We start from the raw sequence: 22,377 nt of genomic DNA on the forward strand, positions 1-22,377 counted from the left end.
ATAAATAGTGCCTAGTTCTTTGTCTAGTTTCATAATTAGTGGCCTTGTTCTTGGTCCAGTTTAAGAAATAGTGCCTAATTTTTTGTCCAATTTCATAACTAGTGTATAGCAATTGATACAATTTCATAAATAGTGTCTTTTTTTGTCTAGTTTCATAAACAATGTTTCTTTATTGGTCTAGTTTCCTAAACGGTTTCCACCTATTCGTTTAGTTTTAGAAATAGTGTCTCATTCTTGATTTGGTTTCATAAATATTGTCTAATTATGGGTCCAGTTTCATAAATAGTGTCTCCTTATTTTAAGGAGGATTAAAATGATTTACTTTGATTAAAATAAATATACGATTAATAATGATACTGTTTGAAAATTTGACAACATAAGCATCTAGACATCCTATTAGTAAACATATATCTCGAATTTTACTAAATTTGTCCTTTTAAATATGGCTAAAATATAAAGATTTGTAACTCAGTTGGTTAAAATGTAAAAATGTAGAAGTAAAATTATACGATGTCGGAGAGTGCAATGTATAGGGTAAGAGTGGGATTCATAGTTTTCATTGAGAATGTTAGTAGTATTAATGAAAAGGACACAATTTTAATATATATATATATATATATATATATATATATATATATATATATATATGACGCACGACGCACGTACGTCCATGACAGACACTGTTTATGAAACTAAACTCTATTTATGAAACTGAGCACTATTTATGAAACTGAATGATACTATACTATTTGTTGGTCAAGTTTTATAAATAGTGCCTAGTTCTTGGTCTAGTTTCATGTATAATGTCTAGTTCTTGGTCATGTTTCATAAATAGTGCCTAGTTATTAGGTCTGGTTTAATAATAGTGCCTAGTTATTGGTCCACTTTCATAAATAGTGCCTAGTTCTTAGTGATTTTTCATAAATAGTGTATAGTTGTTGGTCTAGTTTCATAAAGAGTGTATAGTCCAGTTTCATAAGTAGTTTCCACCTATTGGTTTAGTTTTAGAAATAATGCCTAATTCTTGGTTTCGTTTCATATATAGTGTTTACTTATTGGTCCAATTTCATAAACAGTGTCTACTTATTTTCCAAATTTTATAAATAGTGTCTAATTCTTGATTCAGTTTCATAAAGTTTGAAACTTAGACATTGTTTGGTCTTGTAAAAGCACTCATTGACAAACACTATTTCTAAAACTGAAGCAAAATAACTCACACTATTTCAAGAAGTAGAGCAAAATAACTAACATTGTTTCTAAAACTGAACCAAAATAACCATACTATCTTTGGAATGGAACAAAATACATACTATTTCTAGAAATATAACAAAATAATTCACACTATTTTTTAAATTGAACTAAAATAACGCATTATATTTCTAGAACTACTAGAAAATTACACACTATTTATGAAATAATCGTAAAAAAAATATAATTTGATATAAAATCTCATCTCAGTCCATGTATGTCTTTGAATCTTATGAAGCAAGGTCCAAAAGAAACAACAATATGTAATAAATTCAAATTAACTATACGAGTACGAGGATGATGCTATAAAGATGACCGTAACTTTACTTGTAACTTATATATAGATGCCTCCTCAGTTCCCAATTGCAAATTGCGGTGGTCAAAATCATAATTGATATATTAGGGTCGAAAAAACAAAAATGAGGGGCCAGTTGTAAATAATAAATCACCCATCAGTCGACATGCATCACGCCATACACGATATGCATAATTTAAGGTTTTTTGCCTTGATACAGATTTCAATTATATTTTATTATTGATTGTTGAGCTTTATGAATATATTGTCCTTTTTTTTTGTTAATAAGGAGGGTCTTTTTATTAAATTCGCACATGACTCCTAAAATGTCAGAGACGGCCATGAGCACGGAAGACTAAAATGCCTTTGTTAATTTTTCTTATCCTGAAATGCTAGATTGTCGTGACAAAACTACTAACTGGTCATTTTAAAAATAAATAAATAAATCACTTCCTCTGTTTTTCGGCTTAAACAAACAACTTATGTACAACATGCCTGCACCAGGCAGCTGACAGCAGTATTATATATATATATATATACACACACACACACACACTAAACCAATTCATCGCCAAAAGTTATATAATCTCAGTCGGTGAGATCGTGCCAACGTGGGGGGTAGGGTTGTAATTATATTGAAGTTTTTAATGGGTTGCATATTTTTTTTGTTAGGGGTAATTTTGGAACCTTAGTTTTGAACATTTTGGGCTTTGTAATTTAGCTCATGTAGAATTTGCAGGCCTGTCCTTATGGTTAATTTTGAGGTGCTTTTGGTTAAAGAAAACTATAGACTGGTTTTTTTATTATTAAAATAGTCTTAGCCCAAACCCTTTTCATTAAAGCTCCCTTATATTTATGCATGTGACCAATTCAATCAATTTATTTCTAGGTATATCTAGTGGGGAAGTTAGTTGTTTGGCTGATAGTGCTACCACACACACCATATTATGTGAGCGACACTATTTTACTAACTTCGTTCCTAAGAAAGCACCTCTAACAACCTTCTCAGGCTCATCTAACTTGATTGAAGGATACGGAAATGCATGTATCATGTTGTCTAATGGTATCGTTTTAACCATTAAAGAGGTCATCTATTCTCCACGTTCTGGAAGAACGTTGCTGAGTTTTAGAGATATTCGAGATAATCAATATCATATTGAAACCACTGAAGATAATGGTTCTAAATTTTTTTGTATCACTTCTTACGAGTATGGCGAGAAACATATTCATGAAAAGTTGGAATGTCTCTCGAGTGGATTGTACATCACAACCATTCGTGGCATAGAAACCCACCATGTGGCCGGCCCTGTGCCTGAGTTCCAGAGCACTTTGCTGCTTTGGTATGACCGTATGGGACATCCCAGACTTGACATGATGTGCTGTATCCTCAAATCATCACATGGGCATTATTTACCTCCCTACGTTGGATTCCCACCATGGAAAGATTGTTCTTTGAGGAAGTTGAATACTCAACCCTCAATTACAAATATTAATCATAACCCTCCTAAGTTTCTTCAGAGGATTCAAGGAGATATTTGTGGACCTATCAAACCAACATACAGACCATTTAGATACTTTATGGTGTTGGTTGATGCATCGATATGATGGTGACATGTCTGCTTCTTGTCCACACGCAATTCTGCATTTGCGAAACTCCTAGCACAAATTATTAAGCTCAGGGCTCACCACCCTGATAATCTGATAAAGTTGATTCGACTGGATAACGCTGGAGAGTTTACGTCACAGACTTTTGATGGTTATTGCATGTCAGTTAGGATTAAAGTTAAACATCATGTACTCCATGTTCACACCCAAAACAGCTTGGCATAAGCTTTCATAAAGCGTCTTCAATTGATAGCTCGGACTTTGGTTATGCGAACCAAACTACCGGTATCTGCCTAGGGCTATGCAATATTGCACGCAACTATGTTGGTCTGCCTGAGGCCTACCATTGCCTAACCTCATTCATCATTACAATTGGTTACTGGATACAAGCATGACACCTTGCATTTATGTGTGTTTGGGTGTGCAATCTATGTGCTAATAGCACAGCCACTACGTACCAAAATGGGTCCTCAAAGAAAAATGGGAATCTATGTTAGTTATGATTCACCATCAATGATTCGCTATTTAGAGCCCTTGATAGGAGATCTCTTTACCACATCATTAGGGGGAGATAAACATGCTAACGTTCATGGAGAACGCCGCGAATTGTTGTGGTATGCTCCCACTATGTCTCATTTAGATCCCCGCATTGCCCAGTTTGAAACTGAGGTGCGACGAATTATAGATCTTCATAGCATTGCTCAAAGCATGCCGGATGCTTTTACTGATCTAGCTAAGGTGACAAGATCACATATACCAGCTACAAACGCACCTGAACCGTCTCTAAAGGTGGGGAGGCCGTATCTTCCACGCAGCCCGGTACATTGGCGGTTAGCCAATCATCTGCTCCGACTTGAAGCATGGCAGACCCCTTGGTTTAAAGGATTCAAAACCCCATAAGAGGAAAACAACACAAACTAGTGACCCTAGTTTGAATCTGACCATCGCTCACTCATCTATTTTAACGTATGAGGTTATTCTAGATTACGGTGATGTCGTAGATGAGACAACCCGACCTCCCGAGAATCGCGAGATTTTGGTCCACTACGCAGTATTGGATGAGGTTTGGAATTAGAATGAGATGATCGTCAATGATCAATTTGCGTACACAGTAGCTACTGACATTATGCTTAGTGATAACATTGAAGCATGTTCCGTTGATGAATATCGACGTAGAACAGATTGGTCAAACTAGAAATAAGCAATCCAGGTCGAACTTGATTCGCTTGCGAAATGTAAGGTGTTTAAACCTATAACTCATACTCCACCACATGTGAAGTCCATGGGCTACAAGTGGGTTTTCGTGAGGAAGCATAATGAGAAGAATGAAATAGTGCGATACAAAGCACATCTCAGAGCGCAAGGCTTCTCTTAGCACCCCAGGATTGATTACGATGAGACGTATTCCCCCGTAATGGATGTCACAACGTTTCGCTACTTTATCAATTTGGTAATTTCTGAAAAACTGAATATGCACCTTATTGGACGTGGTAATCGCGTATCTCTATGGGGATCTAAATATGGAAATCTACATGAAAGTTCCAAAATGACTTCTATTGACTGGTTCAAATAGTTCTAGACCACAGAACACTCTTTATTAGATTGAGGAGATCACACTACGAATTGAAACAATTCGGGCTGATGTGGTATACCGTTTGAGTGAATATTTGACAAGTCAGGGTTATGCGAACAATGAATTATGCCCATGCATGTTCATAAAGAAGTCACATTTTGGATTTGTGATCGTTGCAGTTTATGTCGACGACATAAACCTCATCGGAACTCCCGCAGAGCTTAAGGAAATTACCGCTCACTTGAAATCGAAATTTGAGATGAAAGATCTTGGGAAAACTCGATATTGTCTCGGCTTAGAGATCAAGCATTGTTCAGATGGAATCCTAGTACATCAATCGAACTACACCCAAAAGGTGTTGCAACGTTTTAATAAGGATAAAGCGAAGCATTCGAGTACTCATATGGTCGTTCGGACTCTAGATGCTAAATGAGGTCCCTTCAGTCCAAATGAGGATGAAGAAGAGATTTTGGAGCATGAAGTTCCATACCTAAGTGCAATTAGGGCTTTATTGTACTTGGCTCAATGCATTAGACATGACATCTCATTTGCTGTTAATCTTTTGGCTAGATACATCAATGCGCCCACACGCAGACATTGGAATGGTGTTCATGGCATTTTCCATTACCTCAAGGGTATGACGGATTTGGGCTTGTTTTACACCCACGAATCATCAAGAGGAACTACCACCCCTTCGGTTCTTAGGTTGATTCCCACCTTGTTGGTTACACAGATGCTAGATATCTGCCTAACCGACATAGGGCAAATTCTCAAACGGGCTATGTCTTTACCGTTAGAGACATCGCTATCGTTAGAGACATCGCTATATCTTGGAGGTTTACCAAGCAAATGCTAGTTGCGACTTCTTCGAACCATGCTAAGATCCTCGCCCTGCGTGAAGCATCGAGTGAGTGCTTTTAGTTTAGAGTAGTCATGGAACATATTCGAAGCACTAGTGGTTTTACATCCGTCGTTAACCTTCCTACGACGATCTTTGAAGACAATACAACATGTATCGAGCAGTTAAAGAAGGGATACATCAAGGGAGACAACACCAAGCACATAGCATCGAAGTTCTTTTATTTTCAATAGCAACAACAACATCAAAACATTGAAGTCAAGCAAATCCATTCCCAGAACAACTTGGCCGATCTCTTTACCATGTCATTGCCCAAGTCTTCTTTTCAGAAGCTCGTCCAAGGAATCGGTATGCATAAACTATCTAAGTTGGATTGATTGTAGTTCTCTTATTTGCAAGCATACTCACTAGATCTTAATGTACTATTTTCCTACGATTAGGAGCATTGTTCCTATTGGGTTTTTGCTACCTAACGAAGTTTTGATGAGGCACCCATCCACCCATCCTGGGATGATCATACTCTGTTAAGTTCAATACTTTCGTCCTGTACGACGTTTGTTTTAGACATTACGCATACTTTTCACTTTTCTCCTTAGTCTATGGGTCTTCACCTACCTTAGGTTTTACCATAATGAGGTTTTGTGAGTTTTACTACTAATGCATAATTTCTTTATATTTGAGACTCGCACTCTCCCATTGTGCCGCCGACTTCATCAACTATTCTACCTCAACTGCTGAAGATATGATGCGATGTTTTGTTTGAGTATTTACATACTCAAGGGGAAGTGTTGCAGTCATATTTAGAATAGGAATGTGATTGTGTAAAGGCACAATGGAGTGATACAACACACACCTCACAATTAAATCTCTCTTTCTCTCTCTTATTGCCGCCGGCCTCCCCCTCTCTATTCTCTTATAATAGTTTTGTCAAATAGGCCTACAACAATATATATATATATATATATATATATATATATATATATATATATAAGGAAATTTGGAAAAATAACCAAAATTTGGATCCCATATAGAATTATAGCCATCCTTTTAATTTTATTATAATTAGAACCAAAAGTTGATATAAAAATACTAATATACCATTTTAACAATGAGGGAAGCAATTACGCCCACCATTGCAAAGATTAGAGCGGTAACCACAAAACCCGTTTTGATGTTATCTGATTCCAACACCTTTTCTTCTGGAAATCAATTCCACAAATAGTTGATCTACAAAAAGCACAATCCTTTTTTCTATAAATCTTGTTACAGATTAGAGCCCAATTTGATTTTAACGTGTACTTAAATCCAATTTGATCTTCAACAAAGAGAAATGCAAGAGGGAAAGAAAGGGGGGGAGCTTACTGCTTAGTGGTTACCTTGAATAAATGATATGATTGTCTTCGAAAAACAAATTGTAACGTTGCGTGAGGTTCCAACCTCTGGGTTTTGCTGGGATGGGAAGAAGATGACAAAGATTGGGATTTTTGAAAAATGTAGAAAAGTAACTGTTAATATCAGATGAAAAAATAACCAAGAGCTTAATAAAACTTCTCATCAAAAATTGGCTGAGCTTTTGATCTTTTTGAGAGGGCAAGAATTGTATAGGTTGCTGAAGTGAGGCTTTGAATTTCTTTGGATTTGTTTTGTAAAAAGTTTTAATTATAAGGATGTATTAGTACTTTTATATTAGATTTTGACTATAATTATCATAAATTTAAAAGAATGGCTATAATTGTATATAGAGTTTTAATTTTGGTTATTTTTCCAAATTTCCCATATATATATGAAAGATGACATCATTTACCTTTTTTTCCTCGAAAATGTAAATTACAAAAATACCCTTTATCCTTAGCATATTTTCACACTTCTCTCTCTTTCTCTCTCTCGCTTTCTCTCTTCTCTCTCTTCCCTTTCCCCATTTCATATAGTAAACAAATAGCCAATATCGACATAGCATGAAAAGGATAAAGGAATTTAATTCCTCCTAAAACAACCAATTGAGTTTTTCAATTCAACCAAAATAAACAATTGGGTGATAAAAAAAACACAACTGGGTAGGAGAGAGAGCGTGATGAGCATTGAGAGCAACAAGGAGTTTGTCATCTTTCAATGAAACGTTAGAATTGAAAGCACCACCACACACCATTTCTTCTATCAATATTAATAAGTTTGCATACCAAATGATGTGTCACTAATAAGAAATAATCACGTTAATCAATACTTAATAATAATCTAATCATCTACAACCACATCATTTGGTTTCCAAATTTGGTTTAAAAAAAGTGATCTTCCTATCATTACCCTAATAATAATAATAATAATTTACTGCCCACCACTTCTACTGGAATCACTCACTCTAGCTAGAGGAACCGCCTTTGCATAATTTGGTCCTACAATGGTTGTTGCTCATCTCTCACTTTTTATTTTACAGATGAGTTATTTGGGAAGACAAAAACGAGACAAGCTGAGATTGCTTTAAATTTGGGATTTGAGAGTTTTATTATTTTTCTGTAGACCTGTAATGATTTTCAGGTTATTTTTTTTAAGAGAAGTTTTATATTGTTTTTGTTTTAATTTTTACTCACGAGTCGGGCGTGGATAGTTTTTTCACTGACTTCAAATCCAAGGGGTACAAAATCCAAATGATTTAGGCTGAATATCACATGGACCTTGAATCTTTATCACCGATACTCACATTTGAAACAAGAAAAAATAATTAGGCCAAACTATGGAACTTGCCCAACCCAACCTACCTAAGAATGGTTTGGATGGGTTGGTTTGCTTATTTACTTGGGTGACACTAAGTTTCAACAATATCAACCCAAGCTGAACTACCCAATGCTAATCCCAAGAGGAGAGAACCCCTATGTCGTTTTTTTTTTGTACAACAAAACGAAACAATTCTCTTAGTCTCACTATTGTAAATAATAGAGTATCATCACAATTTTTTTTTATATAAATATATGTGAAGGGCATGCATCCACAATGTTAGATTGTAGGTAATTTTGTTTTACTAAAAATTTAACTTTGTGCTTTTTTGTGTCCGAAGAATTTAGAAATTCCATGTCAGTGGCAGTCTTGTAATACATGTAACAACAAAATTGTACGGAAAAATTTATTAAAATCTCTAAAGGGATAGATATTTTGACTATGAAATTAAAAAATATGCCTATATTAAAGGCCTCTTTGTAAAAAACAAAAATGATGATGTCGTAGTTTTTTTCCCGTTTTGGTCCAGCTTTAAAAAGAAAAAAAATATCTTTTTTTTCGCGCTCAATCAACCGATGATGCCATGGGTGACTGCTACGACACCATGCTTTTCCCAGTCACTGGGTGGGCATAAATGAGAAATCAAAACAAATCCAAAACCAAATTCTTCAAAGCCTAATGAATAATGAACCTTTTTAAACTTTAAATAGAAGAGATAGAGATTTGAATCCAACCTCTTGAAGCACTACTTTGTTAAACAAAGTTTATCACCCTTGAGGAAGGGCCTTGATCTCCTCCTTGAATGGTTCCTTGAAAATTCCTCACCGCTCTTCAACCAAACAACAATTTACCCTGAAAGAAATGACTGCTACAAAGATGCTTATATAGTAAGTGAATCAAAACCCTAGCTCACTCTCTAACTTCTATAACCATCCTTGGGTTCTCTTTGGGCTCATTGGGTCTTGTGAATTTGAGTTGTTTACAACTTAAATCTATTGGCCTTATTTAGGTCCAGTTCAAAGCCAACACAAGTTTTAAGCCATAGAAGTTCCAACGTCTGCTAGAATAATTAACTATTAACTTATCTTTCTATTTCATCAATTAAATGTATGTTCAACTAATTTTAATCATTTTTGTTAAGTTCTTCAATTTATTTCTCAAATGGGTGTACGATATATGTTCTAATTAACAATGCAATGACCTATTTGAACTATTCCAATTGATTAGCGGCTTATGAGAAAACTCTTATTCTCCCTATAAGTGAGTATTGATTATCAACTTGAGCTCTTCCACAAGCCATGAGTGACATAAAACAGTATGTCATGACTACCTAAGCTAAGTCGAATAGTGGAGAATTCAATTCTGGTGATTTTATGTCGAGCTCCCAAGTAATCTAATAATTCAAGTCAATAAACTTGGAACTTCTTTCCCAAATCACGATGCTTTGGCTAAAGACTTCTAAATCATATTGAAGAGCAATAAATCCCGCCCCAAATTTTAATAATTGATATTATTAATGTGGGATTTCGAGAATTTATTTGAAATTAGTTTTTTAAATTCTTTGGTTTTGAGAAAAAGTGAAGTTAGGTGTATTGTGGTCATTCTAAATTTAGTGCGACTGTATTGTCATCCCTTATAGTGGTTGGATATACCTAGATCTAACGAGCACGTTGACACAAACCGCGCCGAATTTCGAATTAGAAGGAAGAAGTTAGAAGCGTTTTGGTATTATATGCATTTTAGTAGTTTTGTCTAATACCCAATATATTAAAAAAAAGGAGACTTTGGATGCGGTCCCTAGTTATGAACAGTCTTTGACTGAAACCTTGTTGGTTTTCAATTTTTGATCCAAGTCCCTGAAATTAATTGATAATTTATTTCTATGTAAGTTACTATATTTTTTAAATTAAAAATTAAAATTTATAGTTGTTTATAGTAATGAGATTTAAAAAAAAAAAACCATAATTTGTGGGATTAAAAATATTAAAATATAAATATACTATTGTGTGTGTGTGTGTAAACATGGGTACATTCATAAAAAATAACAAAAAAATTATTGTATCAAAACATGGGTACATTCTTCAAAATGGGTACATTTAGCAAAAATAAAAATGGGTACAAATAAATAAAAAAATATGGGTACAATACAAATAAAACTTTAAAAAATATGGGCACAAAAAGAAATTAATATATGGGTACAAATTAAAACTGAAAGGAAAATTGGTACAAATTAAAAAAGGGTTGCAAATTAAAAATAGGTACAAACTAAAAATAAAAATATATGATAAAAAATTTAGCCATAAATATAAATATACTAATTGTAACATTTTTAATATTAAATAAATATATTTAGAAATAAAAAATATTTTATTATTGAAATAATTAATGATATTATTAATACAAAGGACCTTGATCAAAAATTGAAAAGTAATAAGGTTTTAATCAATAGATTAGTAAAAATAAGGATGAAAACCTAATTACTCCTTAAAAAAAATTATGAAAAGTTGGAGTCGGTCAACTCATCACTAAGACTTTCGAACCGCCTCAGTCTAATAAACCGACCATTTTCGACAACGTTTTCCTGCGAGTAACACAATACCGCTACTACTGTTAACTACATTGGTGAAGTAGCAGAGATGAACAATTATAAAATCAAGAAATGAAGGTTTACAGAGAGGAGAAATGTGAGAAAGAAATGAATGAAGCTTTTGTATTAAACTCAATGAACTAACTTTACTATCTGTTTACAATAGCTATATATAGCTGACTAGATGACTAACTAACTCTTCCAACTATTACATCATCCAATCCTTTACAAATGTTTTGATGAGCTGGCAGAGATGAGTTGGCAGTGATATATTCAACATCCCCCCTCAATCTCAACTGGGTTTCCCAGTTTGAGATTGAATGAGTGCTTTGACAAATGCAGAACTATGAAGTGTTTCTCGTCCATGTACTCCTAGCCCTGCTCCCATCATCAATTAATCATCTGTTCTTGGTGTTTAAAGGTGTCTCAAATAGCAAACACTGAAATATGGACAAATAGACGCATTGCAGATTGATCTTGAGCTTGAAAATGCATTTAGCTGTCACTTGCAAGACCATTGGTTTTGTATCCAGAAAGTGAGTGGAGAGTGGTATAATTTCGACAGTCTTTATGCGGCACCATTGCACCTCTCAAATTCTCAACCGCAATATCAAATTCCAAAATTTTTTTTTTTCCTTTTCAACTCTCTCATGGGTTTCTGTAACAATCAAATCACATTCAACTACATGATCTGCACCTTCCTCAAACTGACAAGTATCCATACTCAACATGCTACTTGCACATATGCTACTTGCTCACTAAACTGACAGGTATTCAGAACTTAAATCCATACTTTGTAGCTACTGTTTTCTTTGCTCATCCCTCAACTAGATTATGGAACCATTTTGTATGCAGAAGCCTCTGTTTTCAATAGAAAACAGAATCAAAGAATAGCCTTTTATAAAGTTGTAACACATCCACATGTCGGTTATAACAATTCCTTGCGGGATTACCCTTTGTGGGATTTATCGTTATTAACTTCATCGGCCTTTAAAACAGAAAATTAACAAACTATAGTGTGACATCGGCCTTAACTATAGTACTACAGGATCGCCCTTTGTGGATTTTACCAAAAAAAAAAACAACTACCTTAACAATGGCATCGGCCTTCACAATCTACTACTCTTAACAGTGGCACCGGCCTTCACAATTTTAACAACTGAAAATCAACATCTATATAGGATTACCCTTCGTGGGATTTACCTACTCAAAACATGGGATTACCCTTCGTGGGATTTACTATTAACAACTTCTTCTAACTTCATCATATAACCGAACTTACTGTAGATTCATGCTAACAACTGAGCTGGTTAGACTCGACATTATAGGCTGAGATAAGGAAAAATTACTGCACAAAACTCCTCAACAATATTGTAGAAAATTAGTGAAGCAGAGAGACAAGAATTGGATACTGCAAAATTTGCTAAGTAATTCTATAATGAACACCCTAAAGATACCACCAGCAATCCTACTCGCACAAACCTAAAGCGATGCTGCAGTTACTAGTCCTGGACCACATTTTGACCCTTCACCCTAGTTTATGATGAAGTCAACATGCAACATTCTATAAAAACCGCACCTTATGAGTTTCATGATGACGCTAAATTCCAGCGTTCTACTAGCCTTCAGTCACCACCTAAGTTTCATGATGAAGTCAATGGCCAACATTCTACTAACAATGCGTCACCGCCCATTTCACCAAACATATCAAGATTTGCAGAAAAATCAAATCCAATAGAACTACAGCATATCAGTGAAAGAGAAAGAATTGGACACCATACACATTGCATAATCCAGCAATGACCAATATTCTTGAATCCAAATACCCCAAATATCAAAAATACTGATATTGAAGCAATGACCAATCTTGAATCCAAATATCCCAAATATCACACTAATATCCCAGAGAAGATTCACAAGAAAGATGAACAAAATAGTGAACATTCTTACTGAAACATTTAATCAAACATGTTATATGCACTGTGAAAACCAGAAATCAAGAACCTGATAAGAACTTCAATCTTGACCCACTTCCATTCTTCAAGATTTCATCTTTGTCATCTCCAATGGCGACTTACTTGTCCTCTTCACTCTCCATCTCTCGTTCCTCTCTCTATACAAAAAAGCTGAGAGTGAAATATGAGAAAGCAATTGCAAAAGCTGAGAGCTTTGACAACTTCCTGCTATGAAATGGCGAGTCTCTGCTAGTTTATGGAGATGAGCTCACCGTTTGGAGGCTCGATCGATTCTAACTCCAGTGTTGCTGGAGCCCAGCTGAACAGGGACTCGAACATGACGTCGATGAAGCAGTTGGTGCCCAAACTCAGCAACCCCCAACTTCATGAAAACGCGCTCCTTGAACTCTCCAAGAAGAGATAATTATTTCAAGATTTGGCAATAGATTCAGTTCCTCAAGAACTGAAGATTGGTGTCAAAGGATGTCTGTGGATTTTTACCCAGAAGATGGACAGCGGCAGAGAGCTTCAATTCTTGGAAGCGGTGGAGGTGTCGGTGGAGAAATCTCCAAACCAGAATAATCAACCCAACAATCGCAAGAATCGCGATTGATAAGCTCATATTTATATATATTTTACATCAAATTCACTTGTCTTTTCTTAGTTAGTTCCTTATATTTTTGAGCTATTTACTTTTTTTTTGTGTTTTGTAGGATTTGTCAAGCAAATAAAAGAAAAATAGCACAAGTGGGATATTAAGTAACAAATTCGTCAAAACTGCCTGTGCAGGTCAGCTGACTTTGGAAGAAAGTTACGAACAGCTCAGAATGAATTAGAGAATGAGCCTTATATGCTTGGAAAGCTACGGATGTCTATTTTCTGGAGCATTTCGCGGATTGTTAATATCATTTTTTTAGAAGAAGTTATGGCCATTTTAACATTAAAAGGTTTCCACGACGCTGAGCAGTTTGTAACTGCATTGAAGGCAATAAATCCAATAAAACTAGCAGCCAAAACTGATGCAGCCAAGAACAAGCCAGCTCACACCTCTTCAAATATCAGATGAAATGGAATTAAAGATGAGGATTAAGTGGGAGTAATTGGCATAAAGGTTGCCCAAAAAGTTACAATTGTTTTACCATTTCCTCTCACTTATTGTCATCACTAAATGGCTGTTAGTGGGGTGAGTTATGGAGCAGAAATGGGGCAGCAAGCATGGGCATAAAGGCTGCAGGTTGCAGCAGCAAAAGAGAGTTCTCCAGAGGAAAAAAAATAGAAAAAGAGGAAGGAAAGGAAGGAAAAAAGGCAAGGCTGCTGCGTTGAGAAATGAAGGAAAGGAAGGAGGAAATCTTGGTATTCTCTTCTCTCGGTTTTATCTTCTCAAACTCATGTCTTTCTTTTGGTTTATTTTGAGAACTATGTGTAACTAATTTTTTAGAAGTTAGGGGCTGTTTTGAAGCCCCGAATATGATTGCAATTTTGTTATGACATTTCGTTGAATTACTTTTATGAATGGATGAAACTTGGTTCACTACTTGTCTCATTGATAAATTCTTTATTTGTTTTCTATGGATGCATACGTAGTAAGCATATCTAGGATTCTAATGCTATGAATATGTGTGTGTCTGCCATTGTCGAATGAGGACCTACATATGTTCTAAAGTAGTACTTGTTAATTGCGATTAACATGTGAACCAATTTCTAGGATAAGTAAGACAACGTCAGTACTTACGATGCCTTGTGATGACTCAAACTCTTTTCGTTCTTAATGATTTCTACTTGTTAAATCTATGAACACGCCATTCTAGATTGCATGCTAGGGACTAAGTTAAGTTGAAAACGACATTCTCTTAACATACTACGTAAGAAAGAGTAATAGGTTGAGTTCTAACATTGAGCCAACTTGAGCATCTTCATCACGAAATAAAAGAAAATTGAATGAAACATAACATGTTTGCATGATTATTTGGTGGTGGATAGCAATACCCCTAACTCGTTTTTCTTAATTTGTGAACTACTTAAAATTTGTTTCTATCCTGTTTTTGTTCAATTTAATTTAAATAGCAAATCAACTCCAAAAATCCCAAAAATTTGTGTGAGTGTAGCTTTGTGTGTCTAGTATCTGCATATAAAATTTCGTAGACTTTAGATAAGTATAAGTCGGACTAATAATTAGTTTTCGGTGGCTGGTCAGTAGGGACAGCAACCCAGTTTTTGTGACATTTTAGGTAGTTAGATAAAATAATCTTATGTGGGAAAGATCCTTATTTTCATATGCTACAATTGACAAATCTTAGTGTTAATAAGGAAAATCAATAGGACATTTGTGTGCTACTTTGTGGTGTGCTTTTAATCCTATCAGCGATCCCAACAATCGCAGAAAAATCAACCCAAGAACAATCACGGAAGCACTGAAAATCTAAAGGAAATTTGAAGAGAAGCTAAACTAGGAAAAAAATGTAAACTACTACGAAGAGAAACCACTAGAATCCATGGTGTGAGCCTGGTGGCTCTGATACCATGTTAACTACATTGGAGAAGTAGCAGAGATGAACAATTATAAAATCAAGAAATGAAGGTTTACAGAGAGAACAGAAATGAATGAAACTTTTGTATTAAACTTAATGAACTAACTTTACTATCTGTTTACAATAGCTATATATAGCTGACTAGAGGACTAACTAACTCTTTCAACTATTACATCATCCAATCCTTTACAACTGTTTTGATGAGCTGACAGAGATGAGTTGGCAGTGATATATTCAACAACTACCACCTTGAAGTCTGCCAGCCTGCCACCAAAACCTATTCATCAATTTGGCATCGGAACACCATCGTTGGCAAATTGTGGCCTCAATGGTCCTATGATTTTCCAGCAATCTTGTTAGTTTTATGTTCGTTTCTTGATGAGCCACCATGCCCCATCACCATCGAAAGGAATCCCTACACCCTAAGACGAAAAACCTCCGAAGTTTTAGACCATCGGACCACCCACGACGATGGATTGAAGGCGAGGTGGTTGTCTGCACTTGCGGCCTTACCGACGTTTATTTATGCCGTTTTCTGGCCACTTCCAAAGGTTAATCCAGATATAAAGTGTCTTTCCTAAATCTCTTCTACTTATTGATATGAATTGTTGTTCGGTTTTAAAAATGGGTGTTCGCAATCGAAGTCACCATGACTGACGCTGCATGTGGCTGTGTGTGGGACCCATGTATTGCTAGGTTCCACCATAGGCCTTATTTTATTGTCCATCATCTAATCCTTGGTGGCCTAAATCCTTCTATTGGATGGTTATGTATATGAAATAGGATGCTCTAGGAGTTATTTGTGACTTGTGGTATCGTTTGGTGTGCATACGGGACGGAACGGAGAGGGAGCAAAGATGCCCTCGGATGGAAATAAAGAGGAAGAAGAAGGAGATGGAGAGGTTATAATTTTGTGTTCCACAGATGTGGAACGAGTCATTCTAAGGGGTGAGGCGGAACGAAAATTCATCAAAAATTCATCCCGTGGTACAGTACGTTTCACCCGTTTTAGGCGCACCAAACGTGGAACGGAACACTTCGTTCCACTTCGTTCTGTCCCGTCCCACGTACCAAACGGTACCTGTAGGAACTTGTGGAACAGGAATCCAATGTTTGGATATCTCGAATAGGAGATTCTAGGGTTTAACCCTATATTAGCCCAGTTTAACCGAGAGTTGACTTTTCGGTCAACATGCCCTAAATCTCTACATTAGATGTTCAACGACATGGACTACTTAGGCCATCTCCAACCGAAGGGTCCAGAGGGCCAGAGGGCCGAAAATAGCCCTAAAACCGTCTCCAACCGAGGGCTAGGCCAGAGGGCTCGGGAATCTGGGAGGGCCCCACGGGATCGGAGAGGGCTGGAGGGCTGGCTGCTTTCGGCCAGCCAGCCAGCCCCGGGCTGGCTATTTTTTTTTTAATGTTTCTTATTTCTGTCGGTTATAACCGACAGAAATAACATTTTGAATTCAAACTTCCAACGGCTAGCGCCACTAGCCGTTGTAAATCCTTTTGTTTTTTTTTTTATGAATTTAAACCCTTTTTTTTTTTATGAATTTAAACCTATTTTTTTCTTTTTTTTTTCTATAACTTCCTATAACTTCTATTTTACAAAATTTGTTTCAATTTTTTTTAATTCTATTTTTTTCCTATAACTTATATTTTACAAAATTTGGTTCATATTTTTTTCATATAACTTCTATTTTACAAAATTTGTTTCATATTTTTTTTTTAAATTCCATTTTTTCCTATAACTTCTATTTCACAAAATTTGTTTCATATTTTTTTTAAATTCTATTTTTTTCCTATAACTTCCTAAGCCATTATACAACATTAAATTAAATTAAGTAACATGAAACAACATTAAACAATATGAAACAACATTAAATAACATTAACCGACATAAAAATTATACAACACTAACCAACATGATTTTTAAATAAAATTAAGTTGTAGTTTTTAAATAATAAATTATGTTTGGCCCTATGGCCCTTTGGCCCTCGGTTGGAGACGGTTTTTTTTTACAGGGCTAAAACGAGCCCTCTGGCCCTCTGGTCCTCGGTTGGAGACGGAGGCAAATATGGCCCTGTACTGTTCATTAAAATATTAATATCTTGGAGAATCTTGGAGGGCCAGAGGGCTAAAACGAGCCCTCTGGCCAGCCATCGGTTGGAGATGGCCTTAGGTTTGTTAGATCTTGGACTTGACTTAGCTGTTTGACCCCTGGTAGTTATAGACCGTTTTTGTCCTTTTATACATTTGAGTTCTCGTAACTCGTGCGGTGATTCTATAAACTCTAAGGTTGTCATATCTTGGTATTTAGAGGTTGATTAATTGGCTCATCTTGGTTGGCAATGGCATGATGTCCCATGAAAGGAACGCCTCCATTTACGTTCAAGTGGTACAAATATGACCCCATTTTTCGTGCTATGTTGACAGGTCATGTTTCACGTGTTAAATTCGATAGGATTTTTAAAATTATTTTGTCTACTCTATAGGTTTGGATGACGTTGCTTTAGTGTCTTGATTTGTGTACTAGTGTTGGCTAGTGTAGCAATTAGCTTGGACCTGAGTTGAGGGACAATTATGTTAATTTTTATAGTCTATTTTCTATACAAAATTCTCATGTGATTGAAACCTTGACATAACATAGATTTTTTAAATATTTAATCGGAAAGTTTTTTAGCGATTATGTTCGTGAAATCCTACATGATATGTTGATGTATAAAATTGGGTTAGTTTTGAGTCCACTTAAAGTGTGGTGAAATGACTTCCCGAGGCTGCTTAGGTCAAGGGTAAACGGGCGAAGCAACATGCAAGGAAGGTAGAGTAAGTATTGAAGAGTACCAATGTGGTCCATGCTTAAGTTAGCAAAATTTGTTTTAGGCGTCACATGGGCGAGGTTAGTGGTAATATAGGGTTGAACAATAATTAACGATTACTTTTAGAAGGGAGTAGGTGTTACACTTTTTATAGAGGCAAAGTTGGAGAGACTTTTCTGACTTGGCCAATGTGGGAGTAAATGTTATTAATGTGGTGTTTCCACTTGCTGCATTGTGATTCGTCTCAAATTTAGAGGAAAATCTTAATTGTATAAAATAACCAATGAGCAACTGCAACGTGTCTCGTACCCCATTTGTTTTGAGGTTAATTCGTGTGATTTAGTTGGGATGCCTGAGCAAGAACCTTTCGGTGGGTTCAATATGCCTTAATAAATTATTTCAAATGTACTATGCTAGGTTGATGTAATATGTACATACATGATATATGATTTGAATGATATATGACTTTGACGATTGATAAAAGAAATATGAAATGCATTGTAGATATATGTCTGATGAGAGACTGAAAGACTCGTGGACGGTGGACTCTAACAAGAATCTTCATTGAGAGATCAGTAAATCCTTGAGTTTGCATCGCCACGGTATGCATGCACAGAAATGCATATGCGTAAATGTATGTCGTGTACTAGTGTATGTGTAGGTATAGACCATAGCATTACAGGAATGAGAACCCAAGAGTCGCAAGGTATTAAGTAGGATAATCATACAGCTTTACAAAAACTAGTAAAGAAAAGAAGAGGTAATGATGGGTATTCTGAGATGAGCAATCAACAAGGGGGGTGAAGTTACAGAGATGAGCAATCAAGTTTGGGAAATTGATGCTGTAAAACATGTACAATTTGACAATGTTACCTATTTCATGCACTGAAAGAATATGATCCAATAGAAATAAAGATACATAGAAAAACCACCAACACAGAGCAGAATACAATCTAATGAGGGGTAGATTATAACCTTCTATTTGCAGGAACAGTAAAATATTTCGTATTTCAAATGAACTAATCTCCTACTCAATAGTGCAGAACAAGTCAGCTCTTAAAAAGAGAAGCTCAAAACCCTTTTTTTCTATTCTGAAATAAGAGAGGGAATCTAACCAAAGTCCCTTCAGTTTGACATGAAAGGATTCAGTTGAGGAACCAAACAACAAGGTTGACCCCTTTGGTTTAGCCTGAATGCAGTACTAGGGTAGGATAACGCCATAAATCCAGAATAAGGGCCTTTGTCTTGGTCCACAAATTTGTAACAAATCAAACACTAAAAAGGGTTTTAGTACTATCATGAATTTTTCAATGCCTCAAAACCATAGAGCAGTCTACTGTTTTCAACCTGATGCTGGGGATAAAAACTAGCGACCATTGCCATACATCCCTACATAAGCAAAATGCTATCTGCATAGCAAAGGAGAAATACTCAATGAAAGTACAACAATTTCTCGAAAAATAGCACGATAGAATCACACGCCAATGCGAGGTCTCAAATTGTTTACTTTATGAACCTGAACACAAATTAATCAAAGAAATACCAAACAGAAGAGGCAGACAATCAAATTGTACACGAAAGAGCAGGAGAGAGCAACCAAATTCGCAAAAGAAAGACTAACATTACACAAAACTAAGAAACCCAATATGAATCATAGACTTAAAATTGCAATCAAATTGGATTATTAGGAAGCAGAAACCCCAATTGTATATATTCCATAAATCCAACAACAAAAGGCAAAATCCTCAGTGAAAAGTGCCCATTCGTCAGTTTAAGCCAGCATACATAAAATTCCTCAAATCAAATAACTAAACCCTAAAACCTCCTACCCATAACCAGAACATGTAGATTCGACAAATAGGCACTGACCCATTAACCCATTAAAGACAATACCGAAAACCCATCACGGAATTTGAATGATCCGACCCGGATCAGATCAGACGGGACTGAGCAGCTGGGAAAGTTGCGGCTTGGGATCCGAGTTCATGCCGATGATGATGACCAGCGGAATGAAGCCGTAGTGGGTGACGACCTTGGCCTTCTTCATGGTCCACGTGCTCCACTCCTTCACGAACTGAGCCACCGAGCGCTCCTCCGAGCCCTTGGAGCCCTTCGCCGGAGTCTTGCCCTTGGTTTTCAGAGATATCTTCGATGCCATTGAAATTTTCTTCTGGAGCTCGTGTGAGTCTGCGCTCCTCTCTCTCTCTCTTCAAACCCTAATTATATTGATCCGCTTGTTTGGGGGTTGGGGCCCTAACAAGTGTCCAGACACCACTTTGTGTGTGGCGTGCATCACAGCCGTCGTTTTTTTTTTTTCTCTCTCACAAAAGAAAAAAATTAAATCATCTAAGCGACTACCTATTATAAAACTCTATTTGTCAATCAAAACTCTATAAAATTATTTTTCTAACCCTCTCATCAAAGCTAAACAAAATTAAAAGACATGACAATTTAGTTATCGTTGTGGCATATATTTAACTGACAAGGGAGAGAGGGCCGGCGATACAAAGTGAAAAAAGAGAGATGTGTTTGTAGGATTGTGTATAAGATGTGTTTTTCCCCTACACAATGCCTTTATTTATAGTAATAAGGGAGGGAAGAAATCCTTCTCCTCCAAGGAATACAAGTCCTAATAGGAAGGAATAACTTGAATCAAATCTAATTTAGGATTTACACAATCACACTTAAATAAGAAGTTTATAACACCCCCTTTGAGTGTGTAAATACTCAAGTAGATTCGGCATCATGTAGAATTGAGGAAGTCAACTTGTCGGCACTGATTCTATGAACACGGTATTCTTAAATAAGGTAGGAACTTACATATGGAAGTAAGTCTCACAAAAAAACCCAATGACTATGGTAAAACCCGAGTAGGGACAAAACCCATAGGCTAAGGAAAAATGCGTGAGAAATGCAAAGTAAAATGAAACGTCTACGGAACGTCATTAGGGATATGATCAACCTAAGGTGGGTGCCTCGTCAAAACCTCGTTAGGTAGCAAAAACCTAGTAGGAAAATGCTCCTAATCGTATGGAAAAAGAGTGCATTAAAATCAAGCAAGTATACTTTAGGAAACTCCCCATGAGTTTGACATAATTCCAAAGAGAACTAGCAGTGTTACAACTTAGAAAGTTTACGCATACATATTCCTTGAACAAGCTTCTAAAACGTTGTATTCGATAGTGATTTGGTGAAGAGGTTGGCCAGATTGTCTTATGAACGGATTTACGTGACTTCAATCTTCTGATGCTCTTGTTATTGATGTGAGAAGAAGAACTTCAGCACAATGTGCTTGGTGGTCTCCTTTGATGTAGCCCTTCTTGAGCTGTTCGATGTATGTCACGTTGTTTTCATAGATCATCGTCGAGATGTCAATGATGGGGTAAAGAACGCATGAGCTTCGAATATGACCCATAACTGTTCTCAGCCAGAAGCATTCCCAAGTTGTTTCATGTAGGGTGAGAATTCCAGCATGGTTGGACGAAGTGGCAACTAAGGTCTGTTTAGCTGACCTCTAGGAGATTGTGATGCATCTAACGGTAAAGACATAACCTGTTTAAGAGCGCTCCTTGTGCGGATCAGATAAGTATCCTGTGTTAGCATAACCAACAAGGAGAGAATTGACTCGAGATAAAGGGGTAGGCATCACTTGAGGATCCATTGGGATAGAACAAGCCTAAATCCGTGGTACCCTTAACGTAATGGAAGATGTCTTTAACACCAGTCCAGTGTTTGCGTCTTGGTGCATTATAGTATTTTGCCAAAAGATTAACAGTGAATGAGATGTCAAGTCTAGTGCATTGAGTTAAGTACAATAAAACGCCTATCACAGTTAGATAAGGAACTTTAGGCTCCAAAATCTCTTCATCATCCTCATTCAGATGGAAGAGATCTCGTTTTGCATCTAGCGATCGAACGACCATATGAGTACTCGAAGGATTCACTTTATCCTCGTTAAAGTGGCGCAACACCTTCTGGGTGTAGTTCGATTGATGAACTAATATTCCATTCGAACGGTGCTCTATCTCAAGACCGAGACAGTATTGAGTCTTTCCCATATCTTTTATCTCAAATTTTGACTTAAGGTGCGTGATAGTTCTCTCGAGCTCTCTAGGAGTTTCGATAAGGTTCATGTCATCAGCATAAACTGCAACTATCGCAAAACTGGAATGTGACTTCTTAATGAACACACAAAG

The 22,377-nt window shown here is 36.3% G+C and overlaps 1 protein-coding gene across 1 annotated transcript; it reads right to left on the bottom strand.

The window, feature by feature from the left end:
• Window positions 1–19,862: 19,862 nt before the first annotated feature.
• On the bottom strand, window positions 19,863–20,408 carry LOC126597712 (mitochondrial import receptor subunit TOM7-1-like). The gene has a single exon (XM_050264522.1). It carries the CDS (start codon window positions 20,337–20,339, stop codon window positions 20,118–20,120), a length of 222 nt encoding a protein of 73 aa, XP_050120479.1. The 5' UTR covers window positions 20,340–20,408; the 3' UTR covers window positions 19,863–20,117.
• Window positions 20,409–22,377: the final 1,969 nt, after the last annotated feature.

Source organism: Malus sylvestris, chromosome 13 (assembly GCF_916048215.2).
Source record: "Malus sylvestris chromosome 13, drMalSylv7.2, whole genome shotgun sequence".
Classification (NCBI taxonomy): Eukaryota; Viridiplantae; Streptophyta; class Magnoliopsida; order Rosales; family Rosaceae; genus Malus; species Malus sylvestris.

Coding starts and splice junctions, on each gene's coding strand:
- LOC126597712 (XM_050264522.1), bottom strand. CDS start 20,339: ATGGCATCGAAGATATCTCTGAAAACCAAGGGCAAGACTCCGGCGAAG.